Genomic DNA, 22,550 nt, shown 5'->3' with positions numbered 1-22,550 from the left:
GATGGATGCATGGATGGATGCATGGATGGATGCATGGATGGATGCATGGATGGATGCATGGATGGTAGGGATAGACCGATTATCGGCCGGGCAGATTATCCGCACCGATATTCAGCATTTTGACGCATATTGGCATCAGCCTTTTTTTTAAATCTGACGGCTGATAAGAGATCAATTTAAATCTTGGTTATTTTGACTCAAAATTCGCTAAATCGCTTGGCAGAAATGACACCGTCTGCAGAAACTGTAGCCTAGCTTGCGTTCCATTTCTCCTGCAGTTTCTCATCACAGGAGACGAGCTGAGCAGCATCTGTTGTGGCCTCTACAATTACTAGTGATTTAAAGCTCATACAACCCCACTTGGAAATACATCCAATACATCAGTCATTTATTTTAGATTTAAGTTTATTTAAGTTTTTTATTTGTTTGTGAAACACCTTTGAACTTAAATGTCTGATTTTCATATTGCAGCCTTGTTCCTGATGACTGCCTTGAAAGATGTTTGAAATCACCATATAAACCAGATGTTTTCACATATTTTAAGCAGCAAACCCTCCCAGATAGCATCAAAAATAATTACACTGTGCACACAAGATAACCAGTTCAGTAGAGATTGAGTTGTGCTCACAAGATAATTGAATTGTGTGCACAAGATAGATTGTGTACACAAGAAATTCACTTGGGCGCACTAGATGTACTCAAGATATTAACTTCAGAACACAAGATAATTTGGGACTACAAGGGCTCCGTAGAAAACATATAAATCAAATTATTAAAAATAAAAGGGGGCATTTTAAAATTATTAGGACAAGCAACACTGATTTGTTCAAAATATCATGTTTTTTAATTTTCGAATTTTTCTCCCTCTATAAAAAAATAAAAAAATATGATATTGTAATAAGGAAATAAATAAAAAATATTTTTATAGAGATAAAAAAGTGTTAAAACAGTTTTGAACGGGTTTTATTCGATGATTGACAGCCCTGCCTGTTTGTCTCTCGACCCGGTGTCCGCCATCTTGCCTCTCCCTGCCTGCCAAGAGCCGAGTGCGGAAGTGGAAACGGCACTGTGCGGGCTCAGGGTTCCGCCTGTGGACGCCTCGCCAGATTCCTCCAGCCAAAACAGCCCGCTATCCTTCAAATTTAACCCTTCCTGAGCAGCAAGGACCTGGGAAGAGATGGCTGGACGGTTACCGGCGTGTGTTGTCGACTGCGGCACAGGGTAAGCTGTTCAAACCGGACCCCTCGGTACGGACAGGGGGCTCGGGTGTCACCGAGAGGCTGAGAACGGTTAGAGACTGTCAGTGTCAGCAGCAGCAGCATCAACTGGGTGTGTGTCCGTCTGTAGAGCTAATATGCTATATGGCAGCTTAACATGACATTTCATCCGCTCATCTCCCGGTGTTTCGCTTTATTTAGTGACCCTGTTAGCTGGAGACGTGCAGCCGAATGTGACAGTTGGAGTTGAAGGGAACGTTTGGTCACAGATGTTTAAACTGCCGATACATTCGATTAAAGTCAACAGATAACAGGGTCACCATTTAAACCGCAACACCGATGCTCATTTCGACACAGGTCTCTTTGAGTGCTTTACATCGCGTCACATTTGAAGGTTGTTTTGTGTTTGTTGGCTAGTTTAAGTCGTAGCAGGGTTTCATCACCAGAGTTTGTGTGGACGAGATTATAATGCAAGAATTTAACTGGTGTCTGCAGCTGCAAGACCGAGACCTGATCGAAGAAGACCTGATCGAGGAAGACCTTCACAGCTGGTCCATTATATTGGTCCCGAAAGCTACTTTTGACATAATTAATTCTTGCTAGTTGAAGTATCAGATTTTCTGCAATAGTATGGACCCGAGATAATATAACAGTGCCTTTAGCCTATGGAATTCATAAATCATTTTACTGGTTTGTCCGGATTTGCGCGTGCGCACTACTACTTCCTAATACAGCGACACTTCCTCATTCACGCTTTTTAGTCCATATATGGTCGTTTCTCGGCATCCGAGCATGCTTTTTTGATTAACTTCTCTGATTTCCCTTCATAGCCAAGCAGAAAAACATAACCCTTACCAAAATGTCTCAGTGACATTTCTCTTTTTGTGATCTAATCAATGTTGTTTTAAAGGACAAACAAATAGCTCTGCAATGTATTCTCTTGGCTCCTCCTGCAGATGTTTGAATTGACTATTGTGCACATCTTCCTGCTTTTACTTTCAGGTAGTTTAAGTATCTGATTGGAACGCTTTCCTTTCTTTCAAACCCACACAGTCATCGAAAGAAAGAAGAAAACGTCTCTGAGATTTTAATTTGCTGACAAAACTATACAGCATGTTAGTTTTGGGGGGCTGGATGTGGTTTGCATTGCTTGCATGTAGAGGCTTGAACTCCTCACATTGCATTCCTCCCCATTCCTCCCCCCACTCTTCAGGCTGTTAACCAGTCTGCAGCTTCTGACCTGCAAACAGCAGAGTAAGTACAGCTGAGAGTAAGTGCTAGCCTGCACACTCGAGCAGATGGCTTCTCCTCTCCGGCCAAGCCTTGAAGTCAGAGCACATATGTTCAAATATCAATGACTGAAAGGTTTTTCTTATGTACCAAAATAACGCTTAGTCATAGTTATCACAGGCGGAGTGTTGGTTTATAATGATGAGGTGTTTCATGTGGAAACTTTGACATGCATGGCTCTGCAGTTTAGCAGGAGAGGACGAGCTCTCTGCAGATGTTGAGGGAGTTAAGCAGTTGTCTCTGAGTCATTCTCATGATGTCCAAACAGTGACAACTTCACTTCCTTTTTATAACCAGCCTTACTGCTATTATTAGAGAAGTATTCAAGCATGCAATGAGAGAACCAGAGCAGTCCAGTGGGGTCCTTTTTTGTGCAAAATCTCAAATCAATGCTTTATAAGGACTGAGATGAGGTTTGCAGATGTTCCATAAAGAGTGAGGCAAAGCAAACTAATTCAATGTAATACATTTGTAAATATACTTCCTTAAAGCAGATTCTTCACTGCAATAAAGATCTTCACTGCAGCTGTAGATTATCTCCAGCCTGTTGAGGCAGGTAGAGGCAGACAAGCTGGGACTGCTCTGTGGTATGAAGGTGTTCAGAGCACATTTTGTTGCTGTCAGCCAGCGTCGATGTCATGAGGCAGCTGTTGTTTGCACTGAACACCAGTCCATCCCTCTTTGTAGTAAAGTGGACTGCATCCTACATATTTGCGTTTGTCTACATTCTGCACCAACATGGATTTTTGTGATACAAAAAGGCACCATTTCCTGTGCAAGAGGAAGACTTTTATCCATGAAAATGCATCATTTCATCAGTGTTAAGACCAGAAAATATAACGTTCACTTAGTTGTTACAGATTCCAGTTAAAAAGGTGTCCAATAATACAAAGTAAAAAAAAATGTCTGATGTTTTTGCCTCTTAACTCTTTATCAAACACTGCTGGTCTCACTCTTCTCTCTTCTTTTAAATAAAAATCAAAGAGCCTCTATTGTGACCAGGATGTGGCCCATTATGCCCACAGAGCTTTGGTAGCCCGTAGCAGAGTCCTCTATCAGTCCCATGGGCTGTGTGTGTGCAGGAAGTATGGGAGTCTCGTCTGGGCCAACCCCAGTCAGGACCACATCTGGTTCACATGTGCCCTACAAAACACCATGCACAGAGCAGAGACAAGGACCAGGCTGTTGAGTCTAAAGCCTTTGGTGTTTGAAAGAAGGAATTATTTCATTGTAACCCCTCGGACACATTTCTGCATGATCTTGAGTCTAAAATTAACTGTCACAAAGAGGTTTTGAGTTGTTCTGGTCGATTGCTCAAGCAGTTAGCTGCAAGACAGGTTGTAATTTATGCAACGTAATCTTTAACAGCAAAGCAGCCAGATCACAGAACATCCAGATCCACTGTCAGTCACTTTCTCACCTTTTGTCAGGCTCAGATTGTTGAAAATACTCTAAGACTTGCAAGAGAAGGAGTTTTGTTTTGAAGCTGTAATCAACTGTTAAATCCCACTCCTTAAATCCACCAGATTGCATAAACACCATCTCTAATTTCATATTGCAGAAAACAGGAGTTGTTGGTCATTTTTTGTGGTGTGTGAAATGTCACAAGAATGTAGTTTTGGACCCAAACTATCAGAGGCAGGTAGATAAGCAGCTCCCAGGGTCTGCAAGTTAAACTTCTGTGATTATTAATGCATTCTGGAGGCTTTGTTGACTGAAATAGAACTGATCTTTCTGCTTAAAGATGGATAAGCCACTGCAGAAGTGTTAAAAATTGCAGTTTCTCGAGTGTCCACTAGAGGCTGGCTCCGGAAGTACCTTAAACCACATACACACCCATTCAAAAAAGACGATCTTTACAGCAGAAATAAATATGCTTACAGTCTGGTACAAAAGACGAGTGTAGTTTGGATAGCTCATTTCTCGATCAGCACACACAGTCCGGGGGTGATTTTTTCATGACTCAGCAGTTTGAAAGATATTAAGATTACGAGTTTCCATTATGAGAGGCACAGCTGACTTCATTGACAGGTGGGAACACTGTAGCTGTTAGCGTTGTAGGAGGCTCAAAGCCCTCCTCTTTACCTCACACTCGCTCGACAACAGTTAGGTTGAGTTCAACATTTCCAATATGGCTGCCGCCGCCGATCGGCTTCAGAAACAGATGGGTGACGTCACGCATACTACGTCTGTTATTTATAAAGTCTGTGGTTTGAAAATATCAGAATAACTCTTAAACCTGTAACTGACAGGTTTCACTTCCCATCAGGCTCTCACTCTACAGACTTCCTCTTTGGTTTCACTTGCCTGAACAGGTTGCAGTAAAGCACACAGCAGTGTTGAGGTCGCGGACAGTGTGCGCTGAGCGTGGTGAGTTTATGCAGAAGTGATTTTCTCTCACCACAGACAAATAGTTTTCAGTTTACTAATCTGACATGAATGGCTCTATTTTATGGCTTCCCATTTGCAAACTCCAGAGCTGCTGCTGCTGCTGCTGCTGCTTTTGGCTCTCCACCAACCTGCCGACAGACAGTGATGGCATTGATGGAAACGATAGCGTAGGAGATCGTTGCCAAAACTCTCCTTTTACTAGAGCGAGTGTGTAAAAACATACAGATGAATAACGAGATGCTTTTCTCTTTGCAGTTACACCAAGCTGGGGTATGCAGGAAACACAGAGCCACAGTTCATCGTGCCATCATGTGAGTATTTCACTGTGCGTCGGATTCCAGTCACACCAGCCAAGCAGGCCGGTGACCATGGCAACAATCCATGGCAATAAGGACCATGATGCATCATGATAAGAGAGAATAGCTCTACTGTAGATACTGTCTGTATGATTCTCTCTTCAAACAACAACACTGTCATATTCGTGTGATCGATCCTGAAGCACCTGTTTGGTTCAGACCCTCATGACTCTCTCACGTTCAGTCCCAACACCTGAAGTCTTTACACAAAGTCTAAAATGATTATATAATGTTAACGAACTGCTGAAAGGGTCAGGCATTGAGTTTAAAACCATGATCATTTTCTCTGTATAGACACACATTATTTATTAGTGCATAAAATTTTATAGTGCCGCCGCTTTAAAGGGTAAACGGATAATTTCAGAAGCCAGAGGAATTTAGAGGGTTCAATGACTCTACTTTAAAATATAGTTCAATACATTTTAAAGGATGCAATCTCCTCTTCTTGCAGAATAAAGATAGTTTACGCCAGCAGCACATCGAATAAAGCAGCTAAACGTGAAAAGTCAACGAGTCTCTGCAGAGAAAGAACTTTTAAGACTGCTGCACACTCAGCTCTATCAAACCTCGATAGCTTTTTCTTAGCCTGGGGAATTCTTCAGTGTACAGGAGCTGCTGTTTCTGCACAGCTCTCAACCTTCCCTGACACAGACATAAGGACTCACACTAGTAAAAAAACAGAGACATTAGATAGGGAGATAGACTGTGTCGTGTTTGAAGTCAGTGTTTCCTATTAGCTGATCTGCGGCTGACATGAACAAATCTTTATTATACCTGAACTTCCAGATATTATATCATTTGGTTTAATTATATAGTTAAAACAACCAAATTGTACAAAGTGACATCGGTTGGACTTGCACAGTTAGAAAGTAGTCAGCTGGAGCTGCCTCATGACAGGCTGACGAGCTGAAACCTGTAGAAGCACAGACTTTCTGCATTGATCATCATTTTGTTATAGGCTGCTGACTCTAGCTAAATCAAGTTGAAAACTTAATAAGGTCATGTGCTAAATTTCAAAGAAAGAAAGAAAGAAAGAAAGAAAGAAAGAAAGAAAGCATGCATGCACATTGGGCCATTTATTAAAATGAACAGACAGTGCTTTTCAGCCAGGAACTACAAAATACTGCGGGAACTCTTCCAATCAGGAACATTCAGCATTGCAGCTGAAGAGGCCGCAGACTGGATTTGAATCCAGGCCGCCTGCTACATGGGCCCGTAACTTAACCATTAGGCTAAGTTCGTGCCCAAGCAGGGGGGGAGATTAACTACCCTAGAACTAAATTTAGATCCTGGTTCCTGCTGTTGAAATGCAGAAAGTTCCTCAAAAGGTACCTAGTTCCCTTGCTGTTGAAAAGCACCTTTAGATGTTTATTATTTCAGTAGTGTTGGCATCAAGAAGTCAGACCTAAAGTTATCAGAGGACACAGAAGTAACTTTTCTTTACGTTGTCAGACGGGACAATACTTAGTCCTTAAAAATCGAAGACATGGTGCTGTTTTCTGCTGCTTGAGAGGTCCTGCCAGCTCTTCTCCAGCTTCTTTTTTTAAGTGTGTTTGAACATTATCTTTTCATTGTTTTCTTTCTCCTACCTTAAAAATCTCAACACTGACAGCTCTGTTGGTTTTTAAATGTGCTGCCAGTGTTGCTGGTAAAGTTACTAGAATGGATTATGTAACTCTTCAGACACCTCTGTATGTTTTTAACATTAAAACAGTGTACTTTGTGCTGTGTTGATGTGGGCTGTCAGGTAGAGCAAGTTCATGTAAGACATAGCTGACACACACTATCCTCCTTCCACAGTGTATCATTGATAAATTATATCACAGTTGTTTTTGTTGTCCAGCTCTTCCTCGTCAGATCATTTGGACTCTTCTTTTCAAACCAATAAATCTTCACATCTTTGTAAGAGAGTTCATCTTTTCTGTTTCTCTCTATTAAAGTCTCTATTTTCTTGTCAGGTATCGCAATCAAAGAGTCAGCCAAGGTCGGGGACCAGGCCCAGCGGAGGATGATGAAGGGGGTGGATGACTTGGATTTCTACATCGGAGATGAAGCAGTAGACAAACCCTCATATTCCACTAAAGTACGTGACCCTGACGGCGTTACACTCCCACAGATGTGACTGGCAAAGCAATCACCATGTTTGATTTGTTTCAGTTTCTTTGGAGAGCGGAGGTATTCTTCATTTCTGTAGTGCATTCAGCGATTCCTGACTTATTACTGAAGTAGTGAACGAACACACTGTAATCCCTTTAACCTTTAAACACTTCTTGTGAACAGTTAATGTGACGATTGTAAATAATTCATCCGTACAGTGAGTTCACTTTCCTCTTCGACACATCAGTGTACACCCGGCCTGATGTTCCAGTATTTGCATTTTGCATCCTAAGGAGGAACCTTGCATGCTTTATTCTAACGACTCAACCCTTGTCCGCCTACAGTGGCCGATCCGTCACGGGATTGTGGAGGACTGGGACCTGATGGAGCGCTTCATGGAGCAGATCATCTTCAAGTACCTGAGGGCTGAACCTGAGGACCATTATTTCCTCCTGGTAAGACGGCACTTAAAGAGAAATGTGACAAGTGCAGAGCAGATGCCTCGAAACGTTCTTTCTTCCTCTGAATGTGACATTTAGATTTTGGCTCATGCAAACTGCAAAATGTTAAATACCAGTTCAAGACCTTCCATACTTTGTTATTTTTAGCGTTTATGATTTTACATATTCCTTAGAAATACGTTACCAGGCTTTCATAATACCTGATTGGTATTTGTCTTCTGCAGACCGAGCCGCCTCTGAACACACCAGAGAACCGAGAGTATACGGCCGAGATCATGTTTGAATCCTTCAACGTACCCGGGCTGTACATCGCTGTGCAGGTGAGATTATCTGTATGATTTAGTGTGTTCATCACGTGAAATTAACTTGAGCTGTAAGTAGGAACACACAGTCAGTGATTTATCAGTGTGATGTGTTTTTGTGTCTTTGTGTGTGTGCTAGGCTGTGCTTGCTCTAGCAGCCTCCTGGACGTCCAGACAGGTGGGAGAGAGGACGCTGACAGGCACAGTCATCGACAGTGGAGACGGTGTCACCCACGTTATCCCTGTGGTGAGTTTCCTGATCGACAGGCAAACACTGAGATGGGCTGGAGATACCGCGTTCAAGTTACAGGATACTTTCTAGTTTCTAGTTCAGATTTACAGGGTAAAACAGTTGCATTTTAAAAGAACTAGGAGGCAGGTTGCAGCTTGGAGAATGTGCAAACTGCTTGTGTCTGTGGAAGAGGGATTTTTGCTCGGTCATCTTTTATTGATTTCCTTTATGTGTGCATCCTGGCATTGCTCAGAGTTAGGTTGTCAACATGTTCAGTACTTTGATACTTTTAAATACTAAATGCTTTAAAGCTAGGGTTGGTAGTTTCGGAAAACCAGCATGAATTTGAATGTAGCTTTTCCTCATGACTCCGTCTAACCCCTCCCCTCCTCCCTCGGAGCTCCTCCAAAACGACGCCCCCCCGCTCACATTCACGAGCGCCGCTGATTCTCGACCATATGATCGTGACTGATTCAAAACTGGTCCTCACCAAAACATTATCATAGTGAAAGTTAAAAACACAAACAAACATGGCTGCTGTTAGTACTCACAACTATCATGCTAACATTATCCAGTTGTACAGGTGACACGATATCAGGAGAAAAGTTATAATACATATAATACTGTAACAGCTCTACTGTTTGTTAAACCTGTTCAGTGTAGGTGTTCTTAATTCCTACAGTGTTGACGGTCAGTGAAGGCATCAGGAGAGGTGTAGAAAGTGCGAGTGGGAGAGAGGAGAGGAGAAGTTTTTCATTTATTCAAACATTGATTGTTGTTTTTTTGGTTGGCGTGATCACGGCCGACAGTGACCGGTTATTAAAGCTCAACGTGTTCACGAATCGGCTCGTCATCACTACAGCGTCCGGACGGACGCTAGAATAAATATATATTTTCTGTAGGACTTACTGAACGTCATTAATTATTCTGCTTGTTGGTGAGAGCTTTTTAGACTCTGATCCGGACTACAGTCCTGAGCAAAGCACCTCATCAGGTCAGAGGGGACAGGCCCGAGGACGAGCGAGAGGGGCAGTAAATAGAGTCAGGGGAAGTAGAGGCAGGAGACGGGGACTCGGAGGAGTGCACGCCGGGGAAATGTACGCGCAGGAGGAGGGCAGAACGGCTGGACGGGATTTGATTGGTTTAAAATTTGAGGAGCCAAAAAACGGTGATTGGTTGGTGTTTTCCCAGGTTTACTCCGGCTGTAGATAGCAGTTTTTTCACTCTTTTTTAAGAACACATCATGTAATGATTGCCATCAGGACATAAAGATCATTTTAACCAGTATGACAAAAAGTGTATCTAAATCTGATTACCAACCCCAGCTTTAAACGATATCTTTAAAAAACAGATGCAGTCAACAGCTGCTGCGAGTGAAAGAGAGATACGATTGTGAACGAGGGGGAGAAACCGAGAAATTAGAGTTAGTTTCTGGAGAACTTATAAACACATCAACAGCTCCGCAGTCAGCCTCGTAACAATGTGACGGTGGTTGGTGCACTAATAAACAGTCAGCCAGTTTGTGCGCTGACAGTCGGCTCAGTTCTCATTACTTGGCTGAACCCTGGCTTCTTGCATTTATCTGTTATCAGGCACAGCAGCGTGCAGTCCCTCTCTGTAAAGAGTTGTTATTCTGATGTTTTTACAGTTTTGGACCCCATCAGGGATCTTCCCGTTTGAAAACTCTTTTTCTACTCGCACAGTAACAGGATAGTGCTGAAGTTGCAAAGTAGGCCATGGAGTTTCAGAGGTTGGAAGGAATTACTCAGTTTTAGGAAATGTGCTTGCAGAATATATTTAGTGGCTGAGTGACTGAATCAGCATGTCTGCAGCTACTGCTGGACACTTACAAAAGCTGAGCCAAACACAACAGCATGAGGACACAGAGGAGGCGGGACAAAGAGCTGACAGAAAAATATGCTGCTTTTTAATCTGACTGTCTTTGTCTTCATTCACTCTTCTCTCTCTCAGGCTGAAGGTTACGTCATTGGTAGCTGTATAAAGCACATTCCCATTGCGGGACGAGACATCACCTACTTCACCCAGCAGCTCCTCAGGGAGAGGGAGGTGGGCATCCCGCCCGAGCAGTCCCTGGAGACGGCAAAGGCAGTAAAGGTTTGTAATTCAGAACCTTCTCCCCTCTTACCTCCTTCATCACTCCTCCCTGGAGTCAGTTAAGTTATATCATGTATAACCAGAGGGATGCAACACATAAGATGAATAGCACTTGAAATGTGGTGTTATCAAAGCAACGGTTTTTCCCCTCTGGCAGAAAAACAACAACGTGCTGGCTTCTTTGGTCTGTTTAATCATGCCCACTGTGCTGTGAAAGACAGCTTAAATCTCCACCCTGTTATCTGCTCAAGATGTCCAAAATAGTCAAAAGCCACAAGAGAGTGTAGATTAGGATATGGAACAATACATTTCAGTGAAATGTTGATAAGTATAGTAAGTATGATTAAAAAACAATTAATGGAGAAACGCCCAAAGTTGATCAAAAGAACTTTAAAGATGTGATTTTGAGGTTGCTGGTTGGTGTACTAGTTAAGTCCTTGTCACTGTGGTCGTTGGTTCGACTCATGGCCAACGACCCTTTGCTGTATGGTTTCCCCTCCTCTCTGCTCCCCACGTTTTCTGCCTTCCTCCTTTCTTCAGCTGTTCTATCTATAAATGCAAAAATGCCCTGAAACAGAACTTAAAAATAAAAAAAGATGTTATTTTAGAATAGAAATAGCTTAAAGAACTGAAAGTAGATTTGACTCATTGTTAAGCTAGCTACATAATTATCACATGAAAGAAAATTCTGCTAATTTGAAATGCTTTATTTATAGTTTTTCATTTTACAAACAAAAACATCTATTCCCTACATCCACCCACCCACCCTAAACCTAGAGACAAGAGTGACAAGAATGAAGGTAAATAAATAAATAACACAAAAATAAAACAATAATAATAAAAGTAAATGCATTAACAATAATAGCTAATTTAAAAAAATCTGTAGATTAACAAGCAAATACTTACATAATAGACATTGTAAACAAAAAATAAATAAATAAATAGAATAACAAATTCTCCTTTACATTCATAGACATGAAAATGAGACATGAATAATTAAATTACCCCAAAAAAAAGAGAGAGTTTCATGATGGACTCAGGACTTTTAAGATATTCAATGAAAGGTGTCCAAATAGCATTATATTTTTCAGGACAGTTGGCTTGATTGTATCCTAGTTTTTCTAGTCGCAGCATGGAGAGCATTTCCTCAATCCAGCTGTTGAATGAGGGAGGTTTATAAAGATTTCCACTGTAGGAGAATGAGTCTTCAGGCTACTAATGAGGCAAAAGCTGTAATTCTGCTATTTTAAAAGTTATTTTAAACCTATCTTTACAGATTTTGAGGGTCCAAAAAACAACTCAAGTAAACAGGAGTTTAAAAAAGTTTCACACTAGATTACAAGAAGTCATTTTTCTCTGGAGGTTCTGTTCAAGTAATGAAACTAAATATATATAAGGCCAAACATTTCATCATTTTCATGTCTGCAGTCTTGAAACAGTGAACATTATGTCACATCGTATTAGTTATGTAAGCTTTGGAATAAGGGAAGTGGATTGTTGCTGCAGATGGTGTTTCATTAACCTCTGTTGCCTTGATGAAATGCATTGCAAATAATCAGGAATAAATTCTCCATCAAAGGTTGTTTTATTTTTTACATTAAGTTACAATTTATTTAATAAGCCAGTTAATGAGAATACCATTTGCAAAGTGTCCTAAGTATAAAATTAATTGCTCTTCTTCATACAGACACTAGGTGGCACTGTTGCCCTGCCTGCTTCATGCTGTGTATGTGTCCTTCAAAACCCTCTGCTGTTTTTTTTCCCTTCAGTTTCTTACAATAACACAGTTCCCCAAACTGACATCAACCCACGCAAGAGGATTTTATTCACAGGATGACAACGCAGACTTAAAGAAGATGAACAAGAGAAGCACTTATGGCTTTGTCTCGCCAAATTATTATTTCTTTCCATTTACAGGGTCACAAATAGACAGGGCTTTATGTAAATGTCTTATTGTTGCTCTGTCTTTAAGTCAATGCATTCATCGATTCACCTCAATGCTCCATGTTTATTAAACATCTTGTTAAAGCAGACTCTGTTCTGGATGTCAAGGACCATTCTCATCACCTGCAGACAAACAAGCAAGAAAATAATGTGAATTCTAATTATGAGCATTAGCTCAGAGAGTGATGTGGGCTGTGCAAGTTGCCACTCATGTCTGCAAATGTTAATTCCACCTTTCTGCAGTCTGGCCTGCAGCATGGAGCACATTCCCTCCAAATCAAACTAATGACATCTCCTCTGAATACAGCACCCCGTTACGTCCCGCTCATTCATATTCACCGGCACATGAGAAAAATCAATTACACCCCACACTTTTTAAATTGAAAGTGTTTTCATTCTTGTCTAAACAGCAGCACAACACACCAGCAAGGTAGACAATAACAAAACATGCTCTCATTATCATTGTTGCATTACAAAACACTGATAACAAAACACTGACAAAAAGAGCACAGGTTGATTTTGCTGCTTAATTCACGTTGATTGAAGACACAAATAGAGGGATGCATGTGCTGCAGGGTTCAAACACAAAATGATGCAAAGGTAGGATAGCTGTTAGAGATGTTTCCACTTTAAAGCAGTGAAAATCTCTGCAGGAGAACTGTTTCAATTCAAAAATATATTATCATTTACTGATCAAAGCAACTGTTTGATCAATCAATCATAAATTAAATAAAGAGACACAAAGAAAAGAAGCACTGAAGGACAATAAACAAGGATTAGATCCTGCTACTCTGTTCCTCGTTTACAAACTCACAATAAGCTACACCTTTTCTTTCAAAGCTAAGATAGTAACATATCTTTTCTCGCTCTCCTCATCAGGAGCGGTTCAGCTATGTGTGCCCGGATCTAGTCAAAGAGTTCAGCAAGTACGACACGGACGGCTCCAAGTGGATCAAGCAGTACACCGGAATCAACTCCATCAGCAAGAAGGAGTTCACCATCGACGTGGGCTACGAGCGCTTCCTGGGGCCCGAGATCTTCTTCCACCCAGAGGTTTGTCGATGAACTGCTCTATCAAATTTAAGATCTACGGTGACTCGACAGCACGTACACACAGACTCTTTGATCATCTGAAGAAGTGCAAGTAAATAGAGGATGATAAAAACAAAAACACCCATGTAGAAGTGTTTGTATCGTCAGGCAAGGCTTTAATTTCTGCAGAGAGTTTTGTGTTTGGTAGTTCAAAGTATCATGCTCAAATGATTGTCACTAGTGCAAGGAGCCCAACATGGTCTGCTCACCTCTGATACAGGACTCCTAGACCAGGCCTCTTTATATTTACGCTTCACAGAGTTTGATCTCACCTTCATCTGATCTGTAACATTATATAACAGTATGTAATGTCTCCTCTCTGTTTACTCATCATCCCAGTTTGCCAACCCAGACTTCACCCAGCCCATCTCTGAAGTTGTGGACGAGGTGATTCAGAACTGCCCCATTGATGTCAGACGTCCTCTCTATAAGGTGAGCTGATGTTCTCCACGATGACGGGACGCTTATTTTCTGTGAACACAAAGAGACAAAAAACGACGATTCAGCTCTTCTTTCAGATACTTCTAGACGTGCTTTGACTTAATCTGAATTTATAACGTAGAGTGTCAGTGAATGTATTTTCAGGTCGGTTGTTTATGACTCCACTATTTTTTGACTGACTGAAGAAGTGCTTGTTTTTGTGAGACTGCCCTCTTTAAGTCAGCAGAATCATCTTGGGTGGAGAAAACTCTGAATTGAATCACATTTTTGTTTTTTTTAGCGCTGTGAAAAGCACACATTTGGAAAAAGTGCTGGGGTTAAACCCGGGTCAGACTCAGACTGGTTTTGTGTTTGTTATCATCCGACTGTTTTTACGATGATCCCATGTCTTGGTGGGAAATCCTCCTGAAAGTACTGCGTTGTAGTTGCTCCAAAGATGCTAAAATGTGACACAGATTGTCTATCAGCTCATTGTTAATACGCTTTGATGCAATTAGGCTCATTTTAAGTAAAAAGGTACATTCTGCGCCTCATGTGTGCATATTATACTGTATCATGAAACACACTGACAGCGCTGGAATTTTAGGAAAGTAAGTGCTTGGCTGTGCAATTAGGGTGTAGGGATGAGCATTTCAAGCCACTACTCTTAATGCAATATGAGATATAGAAATGTACACCAGATACATGCAGTGTGTATCCATGCAATCTTACTTGTATTATTTGGGTCTTTAAGTCTGCTTTTGCTGCATCAACCCCTCTGACAGCGGCTCTGACAGGAGAAGTAGACACAACAGCGACTCACACATCACCTCACGTAGATGTAGACCATAATCGTAAACACTGCGTGAAACCTGCTTTTGTTAACTGTCTGTTTGTGTGGCAGCAGAGTTAACCAGCCTGGACGAGGTGCAGCTCATAGTGCGGATACAACTTCAAAATCAGTCTAGTGAAATTAAGCATCTAGTTCTGTCTTCCTCCCTGTGTTCCTCTGACGCAGCAGAGGCATGCATGTTCACATTTTATGGTCATTAAGTATGTACATGCAGTGTCTGCAGTTTACATGAGTCTGAATCTCATAGTGATACACGTGTAGTCCAGGAGAGACTGGACTTCATGCTTTCTTCTTTGTATGTTATTTGATGAGGTTAGCATTCTGCCTCTGTTGTTGGTTGATGCTGGCATGCAAACAGCTTTAGATGCTCTCCAGCTGCTGTCTTGTTGTTTTTGAGATGAAAGTTGTATAGAAAATAGAAGTAGCTCTACTCTCCGCCAAGTAACAGACTCTGTGAGTGAAACCATAAACATGCTGGATGAAGCACTTTAAGGTTAAAAATCTCTATGTTCTTTTTTGTTTCTTTCTTTATTCTTCTTTCAATTCTCGCTTTTATTCTTTATTTATTTATTTTACTAGTTATTTGTTTCTTTTATTCGTTTTTTTGCTTATTTCTTTTATTCTGTTTCTTTATTTTATTCTGTCTTTTGTTTTTCTTTCTTTCTTTATCTTTTTTTCTGTTTTTTGATTATTTTACTCTTTTATTTTTTCTTTGTTTCTCTCTTTCATTCGTTCTTTGTTTCTTTTACACTTTTTCCTTTCTTTTATTTTTTGTTTGTTTTTTTGTATCTTTTATTATTTTGTTTGTTCGTTTCCATCATTATGTCTTTCTTTTTTCTGTCTTTCCTTCCTTTTTATTCTTCCTAAAAAAAAAAACAACTTTATGTTGTGTGTACGTTTTTTTTCAAGATTTAGCTGCAAAACAACCTACCTTAGTTATATCTTTATCCAGTGAACAACGTTGCTAGAATAACAGTGAATTGCTTTGAAACATTAAGATGTTGCTGGAAAATGTTGAAAGTTTATCATGGAAAACACGAAAACTTGCATCATAGAGATAAAACATGAGACCATTGTACGGACTTGAAGCTCTTTCTTTAGAAATAAGACATTAAGTTTGTGTTTCAGTCTTTTAACAACACAAGTGATGCCATGCCTCGTCTATAGTAGTTTCATTGGTGTTGGCTTTGCTGCAAACTTGCACAGATCAAACTGAAATAATGAAAGGAGAGAGATTGATCATTGTGTTATATTTAACATCACAGAGTTGTTTCTCACTGCTCAGGATGGGACTGTTTACCCAGACTGTCTGGGTGTTAGCCAGCCGCAGGTCACAGGTGTTAAGTGCTTCTTACTCTGCAGCTCTGTAATCCCCGTCACCCTCTTCCCCACAGAACATTGTTCTGTCAGGAGGCTCCACCATGTTCAGGGACTTTGGGCGGCGTCTGCAGAGAGACTTAAAGAGGACGGTTGATGCCCGGCTGAAGATGAGTGAGGAGCTGAGTGGAGGCAAACTCAAGGTGAGAGAAAACATTGATTTATATGCAGCAGAGATCAATACGGCTCGACTAAACACAATTACTGTGTCAGAATGAAAGCAAGAAGAAATGCCTTTAAAGTTTGTCCTTTCACACCACCAGTGTTGTTTCTACAGATGTGCATCCAATGTTGATGAATAGAGGTCAATAAAGTATGAAGCTAATTGAACCTTTAATCTACAACTGATTTGTTTCACCTTCAGGAACAATAAGAAAGGCTTTACCTGTGATTCATGCTGATAAGGTGTTAGACGGAGCTAACTGTCTGCAGTGAATAAAGCTAATAAAAGTCCAGAACAAAAACAGGAAGAAGCTGAATTACACAAGTCAGAGGAGCAGGATGTGCCTGCAAAAAGTCCAACGTGTACCCAGTTACAAATGGAAACGACCAATTGTTTCTCTTTATTTATATACACTTGCTCTTTCCTGTGAGTCTCTTTCCTTTTTACCCCCTTTTTTATTGTAAATGATGCACATGTTTATCAATCAACCAATCAATCAGACTTTATTTATAAAGCGCATTTCATACAATGACATTGTAACACAAAGTGAAGTACATAAAACAACTTAAGACCCCCCCCATCCTAATCCAAAACCCACCCCACATTCCTAAGGTTAAGAACACAATATATGCAACACTAATAATAATAACAATGAAAATAAAATAGATAAATAAATGAAAATTAAATAAGAAGTTGCTGAACTAACTGAGGAAACGCTCTAATGATATCTTAATGAGGAAACACTGGAGGTAAAATAAGATGTTGAAACTCAACACAGGAAATGAATCTAACCAAAATAAAATACATTTCTAAGATAATAAAATACAAATATTAAACCTTTGAAAGATAATAAGCTATACTTAAATAATAATGAAAAAAAAGTGACAACAATTTGAACTAGATAATACATAAATAAAGTAAGGTGAAATAAAACTGTTATAAAAAAAAACTCAGTAAAAAGCGAGACTAAAACAGTCGGTCTTGAGTTTGCTTTTAAAAATGTTGATGCTCTGTGCAGCCCTCAGATCTTCAGGTAGGGTGATCCACAGGTGTGGGCCATAATGATAAAAAAAATCTGCTTATAGAGCAGGCAAGTGATACACAGCAAATTCATCACAGAACCTCTCAGACAGGAGTGCAGAAATACATCGATGTTGAAAAAAAGCATTTAATCGATCTTTAAACACAATAAAAACCAAAGCTTGAATAAACTAGTGTTTGTAGCTCTGATTGTAATGAGCTGACACATGCTGCAGACCCTTGGTACTCACAAACGTATTGTAGCAATCAAGTAAATCAGAGATGCATTGAAGCCCAATTCAGTTGACTATTCTGTAGACAAGTAATAATATTTTGAATCCTTCTCTCTGTCCTCTCTCCTCAGCCCAAACCAATCGATGTCCAGGTCATCACTCATCACATGCAGAGATACGCAGTCTGGTTTGGTGGTTCAATGTTAGCATCAACTGTGAGTATTTCAAACCCTTCACACACACACACACTGCCTCTTCAGAATGAACTTGTTTTATATGATTTCTTCTTCAAGATTTACCAACAGTATCTCTCAAAGACGTGAAGGACGTGCCCTTTTCTGCAGTCTGTATTTTTCTGAGTGGAAGTGACTGCTGTGGGTGGTGACATGTCATTATCCCCCTAGGAGAGTTATTTTTGTGAGGAGAGCTGATGATTTTAACAGCAGGAAATGTCACATGGAGCAAAGGTCTCTAATTAAGGCCCAAGGTCTCAAAGCAAAACTCAGAGATTAAAGTGTCTTTTTTATTCTCTTCCCTCAGATGAGCTGCATTATTCAAGAGCTAAAACTCATGTGTACAAAGCCCATCACAAAATGTCATATTGGCAATAACAAAGCATCCCCCTGGGTTCGTTTCACCCACATGTATGAAGTATGAAAGGTGTACGTGGTAGGTCCAGACCTTTGCAAGTCAAGGTAGCAGTAGACCAGCAGCTCCTGAGCTCTCCAACACCAAATGATCATCCCTTTTGATGGAGTCTGCATGGTGGATCATTTTACTCTTTCAACATAAAGGTCCACCTCCGTGTGAATCCTTTCTTTCTCATCCAGGGCAGCAGCAGTATTCTAAAATGAATAGAAAGACCACAGCTCTTCAAAAAAGGAACGCAAAAGTTTCAGTATTGATGTCTTCTGTTTTTATTGAAAGCATGTAACGATACAAGGCAGTCAAAAATCAGCACACATATTCAAATTAAAGCCAGGAGATGAAAGATGAACTGCAATACCTCTTTTAAACAGCAGAGGGCGCTGTCTTCCTTCGACTCCTCTGTGTCTCTTATGTTTGTAGCTGAGTAGAAGTGTACTGAAGAAGTAACAGCAGGTGAAGAGTTTGAAGTTGAAGATGCAGTGTCACACTAGGGCTGGGCGATAATTCAATAACAATAATTATTGTGATATAATTTTTCTCAATATAAAAAGCGGGACTTAGAGACATTCAGAACGGATAGTAAACACAACTGGAACAAGCGACAGCTAAACTACACCTCCCAGCTCAAAGCAGAGTCTTTAGTCTGACACTGTGTCGACTCTGCGTTAACTATTAACTTAATACACTTTATTAAATATACTTTCAGGAAGAGCATGGAGACAACTTCTGCTGTTCATTTCTAACACGTTTAATGTCCACCTCAACCGTAGGACAACGGAACACTGAATTACTGTGATGCATTCACTGCACTGTGGGAAAGAACATCACTCTGCCTGTAACCCTTAGTATTATTAAAGGGGAGTGCACAACTCAAACAATACTCTATAAACTGATACACAGTACATCATTGGATATATCTTTGTTGCAAATTTAGATAAAATTATGCAAATAACCTCAACCTGAGAAAAATAAGAATCTACAAACTAAAACTTCACAAAAATCTAATTTTACACAAAAGACCTGCTTCCTGTTAGCACCGTCAGAAATGATGGATTCAAGATGTTCATCAGAAAACTAAATCCAGATACAAACTAACAAACTGTCCGGTTACTTCAGCTTTCACTGAGGACCAAAAATCTGCATTTAAATCTAAATGAAATAATGGTTTGATATTTATCGTGATAATTATTGATATCGACTGATATGAAATACTTTATCGTGATAACATAATTTTCAATATCGCCCAGCACTATTTCACACACATAGACGTTAACTTAGTGGACCAACAAAGGACGTTCAGTGATGATATTAGCATCCTTCTTTAGTGGTGGCCTCTCTCTTTTGCTACTCTGTGTAAATGTCGGGAGTTGGTCTCCATGGAGGGAAGGATGTAGCAGACAACGTAACATCTAAATAAAGTGACCCGAGTTGTAAGGCAGTAACAAAGGCATCATATAAAGACAGCTTAAAAGATCATTTGTCCAGCACTGTGAATGGTGAATGGTATCGAATGATGAGTTTATGTCACCGTTATTGCACAGCCGTATGTTCTCACTCACTGTGATCCTCCTCTGTGCGTCCACAGCCCGAGTTCTACCAGGTCTGCCACACCAAAAAGGACTACGAAGAGATCGGGCCGAGCATCTGTCGCCACAACCCCGTGTTTGGAGTCATGTCTTAACTCTGGAGTCTGACAGCCGTGGGCGGGCGGGGGGGGCTGCGATATCGGGGGCGGGTGGGTGAAGTTAGACTTTGTTAATGACAGACCGACTCAGGAGGTGGAGGATGATGGTGCTTCTGTGCTCTTTGATTACTTGTTGATGTGTGAGACGAGAAGGCCACCCAGAATTTTAATAGAAAAAAAAAAAAGAAAAGAGGCCAGACCAAACACAGAGCGGCAGGAAAATTATTGTGAATGTTCCTTTATTTTTCTCTATTTCTGTTTTTTTCTTCTTTTTTTTCAACATGAGGGAAAAGGTTTGCAAGCCAAACAATTATAGGAACATTTCTGGATCTGTTGAGTGTATGCAGGGAGTGATGATGACGAGGATAAAGATGATGATGGTTATTAAGACGGTGTTGGTAGATGATGATAAAAACATTGAGAGCAACTTCCTGACACCAGAACATATTATTTATGTTTATTAAAGTCCAGGCAGGAGATCATGACAACTTAGGAACATATTATTGTCTCCTTTTATTTCTACATTACTTCTCCCAGCTTCAAATGCACACACAAGAGCTTGTTTATATTTCATACTAAAGTTTTTTATATGTAAAACCTGGGAAATCAGGGGTGAATTAATAAATATCAGTACCAGAAAGAGACTGTTTTATCCACATGCAGCTTTGATACGCAGTATTTTCTTCAGTAGTAGTGGCTTTTCTTCTCCTGTTATTCCCCACATGTGTCATTGCTGTCTGCCCTTTAGTTTCCAAACAGAACATTTAACTCACATCTGCTTTCACTCAAGGTAACGTCAGGATTCCACCTCTGTGGTGCAGTGAAAGACAAAGGAGAGGAATTATTGAGGTGATAAAGATGAAATAAGACTGTCAGACCAGTATTGTTAGACTAGAATTTTTTTTTATTATTATTAAATACCAAATTATTAAATGAGTGGGATTTGTGTATTTAATGCCTTGCAACATTCCAATAAAGGCTGAAATTTGTTTCTAACTCCTGCAATCTTGCTCCTTACTTCATACTTTATTCTTCCAGATTGCTGATAACTTTGGTTCTTTACTGTAAGAGGAGGATTTAAGCTATTGCTTTTAAAATTATACAGTAAGAATTCAGATGAGTCTGCATTCTTTCCAATGACCAGCAGGGGGCAACTCCTGTGATTGAGAGAAGCAGTGAGTTTGTTCACCAGAAAATGACAATAACCATAAGTTTTACCTCCAGTTATATTTGTTCTAAGGGGTCTATGGTCTCAAATGTGAGTTTCAAGTCTACGGATATCTAATTGTATTGTCCTAATTATTTTAAAATATAAATGGTAAAGTTGTTTAGTTTGAGGGTGTGGCTGCCGCTTCACTGAAATGTTCCTACCACACTGACTTCCCAATCAGGACAAAGGTAAAACAATGCTCACTTATCACCTCTTTCCAGTGTGTCAGATTCTGGGATATAACAGAAACACAAACAGACTCTATTACAAACAGTCTAAATCCCTTTACTGTAGTTTAAGGCAGGGGTTCCCAAAGTGGGGGTCCAGACCCCCTGGGGGGTCACCAGACACTAATTGGGGGTCGCAAGATTTTTGTTTTTCTAAGTAATCTAAAATTTTTTAAGGTGCCATAACTGCTTGGGAACCCATGGTATAAGGCGGCAATTAAGGTGTTTTCATGGCTATTTTTTAGCTAGCACAGCCCCGGATGTAGACTTTCTCTGCCTGAAACAATACCTCAACAGAAAACGTACGTCTGTTTGCTAATCCTTCTCCATTATCAGTCACGAGGACAAAACATGTAAAAATTAGATTATCTAAAGAAGAGAAACTCCTCCTGCTAAATATCTTACTTCTCACTTACAAACTTTACCAGCAGAGCTTGTCACTGATAATATCATTTTACTACGTACTGTATATCTTCAAAAAAGTAAACCCTGAACTCATTTTCTTCACCTTTTGACTTCATACAAAAATATGATATAATAAGTTGCACAGGTTTTTATTCAGACTTCTTTTCAGTCGTTTCATCCCAGCTGTACGACTGCCAGTGGACCTGAAGTGGAAAGCCTCATCTAAATGGAGGATATTGTCTCCCCTGTGCAGGTAATCCCTTTAAATGAGAGTAAAAATATACAGCAAAGCACTGAATGTTAATCTGTATTTCAACAGTGTTATCCTGCTGACAGGATGTGAGTGTGGAGGAAGATGCTGCTCTGCACATTTTTGTATGTTTGATGTTTTTCAGGCATTCAAGGGCAAACGTGACATCTACATTTGTACTTGCAACTTGATCCTGAAAGGGGATAATCATAAAATGTGTGCATAAAAAAAATTAACTCTAGATGAGAAATGAATAATCTAGCAGGACTGAAATGTGAAAGTTGATGTTTATCCTTCTTATGGTCTCTATCATTACTTAGTTTGGTTAATTCCTGAGTTTCTCTTCATGCATGCAGTTCCTCCGTCATCCAATAGATGTCACTCTCTCAGCATCTCTAGAGCTGCCTTCTTCCTCTGTGCTGTTTTACATTTTGCAAATACAGCCTAATGTTAGCGATTTACCGGGGTCAAAAAGCGACATGCTAAGCAGAGATGCACATCAGAAGATCCTCAGAGTATCATCCTGGGTCTTCATACTCTCCTCTCTCTGGCAGCAGCATAGG

General features: G+C 40.2%; 1 protein-coding gene across 1 annotated transcript; it reads left to right on the top strand.

Annotated features, from left to right (window-relative positions):
• Positions 1–1,016: 1,016 nt before the first annotated feature.
• Positions 1,017–20,891, top strand: LOC117820039 (actin-related protein 3-like). The gene is made up of 12 exons (XM_034693669.1): positions 1,017–1,221; positions 5,154–5,209; positions 7,213–7,337; positions 7,696–7,806; positions 8,037–8,132; positions 8,254–8,361; positions 10,318–10,461; positions 13,285–13,458; positions 13,837–13,929; positions 16,165–16,290; positions 17,695–17,778; positions 19,797–20,891. Exons 1-12 carry the CDS (start codon positions 1,178–1,180, stop codon positions 19,890–19,892), a joined length of 1,257 nt encoding a protein of 418 aa, XP_034549560.1. The 5' UTR covers positions 1,017–1,177; the 3' UTR covers positions 19,893–20,891.
• Positions 20,892–22,550: the final 1,659 nt, after the last annotated feature.

This window comes from Notolabrus celidotus, chromosome 10 (genome assembly GCF_009762535.1).
Source record: "Notolabrus celidotus isolate fNotCel1 chromosome 10, fNotCel1.pri, whole genome shotgun sequence".
NCBI classification, from domain to species: Eukaryota; Metazoa; Chordata; class Actinopteri; order Labriformes; family Labridae; genus Notolabrus; species Notolabrus celidotus.
Note: the sequence above shows the minus strand (reverse complement) of the source record. Positions and strands in the feature narration are given on the sequence as shown.

Coding starts and splice junctions, on each gene's coding strand:
- LOC117820039 (XM_034693669.1), top strand. CDS start 1,178: ATGGCTGGACGGTTACCGGCGTGTGTTGTCGACTGCGGCACAGG. Junction 1,222..5,153: donor GTTGTCGACTGCGGCACAGG/GTAAGCTGTTCA, acceptor TTCTCTTTGCAG/TTACACCAAGCTGGGGTATG. Junction 13,459..13,836: donor AGATCTTCTTCCACCCAGAG/GTTTGTCGATGA, acceptor TCATCATCCCAG/TTTGCCAACCCAGACTTCAC.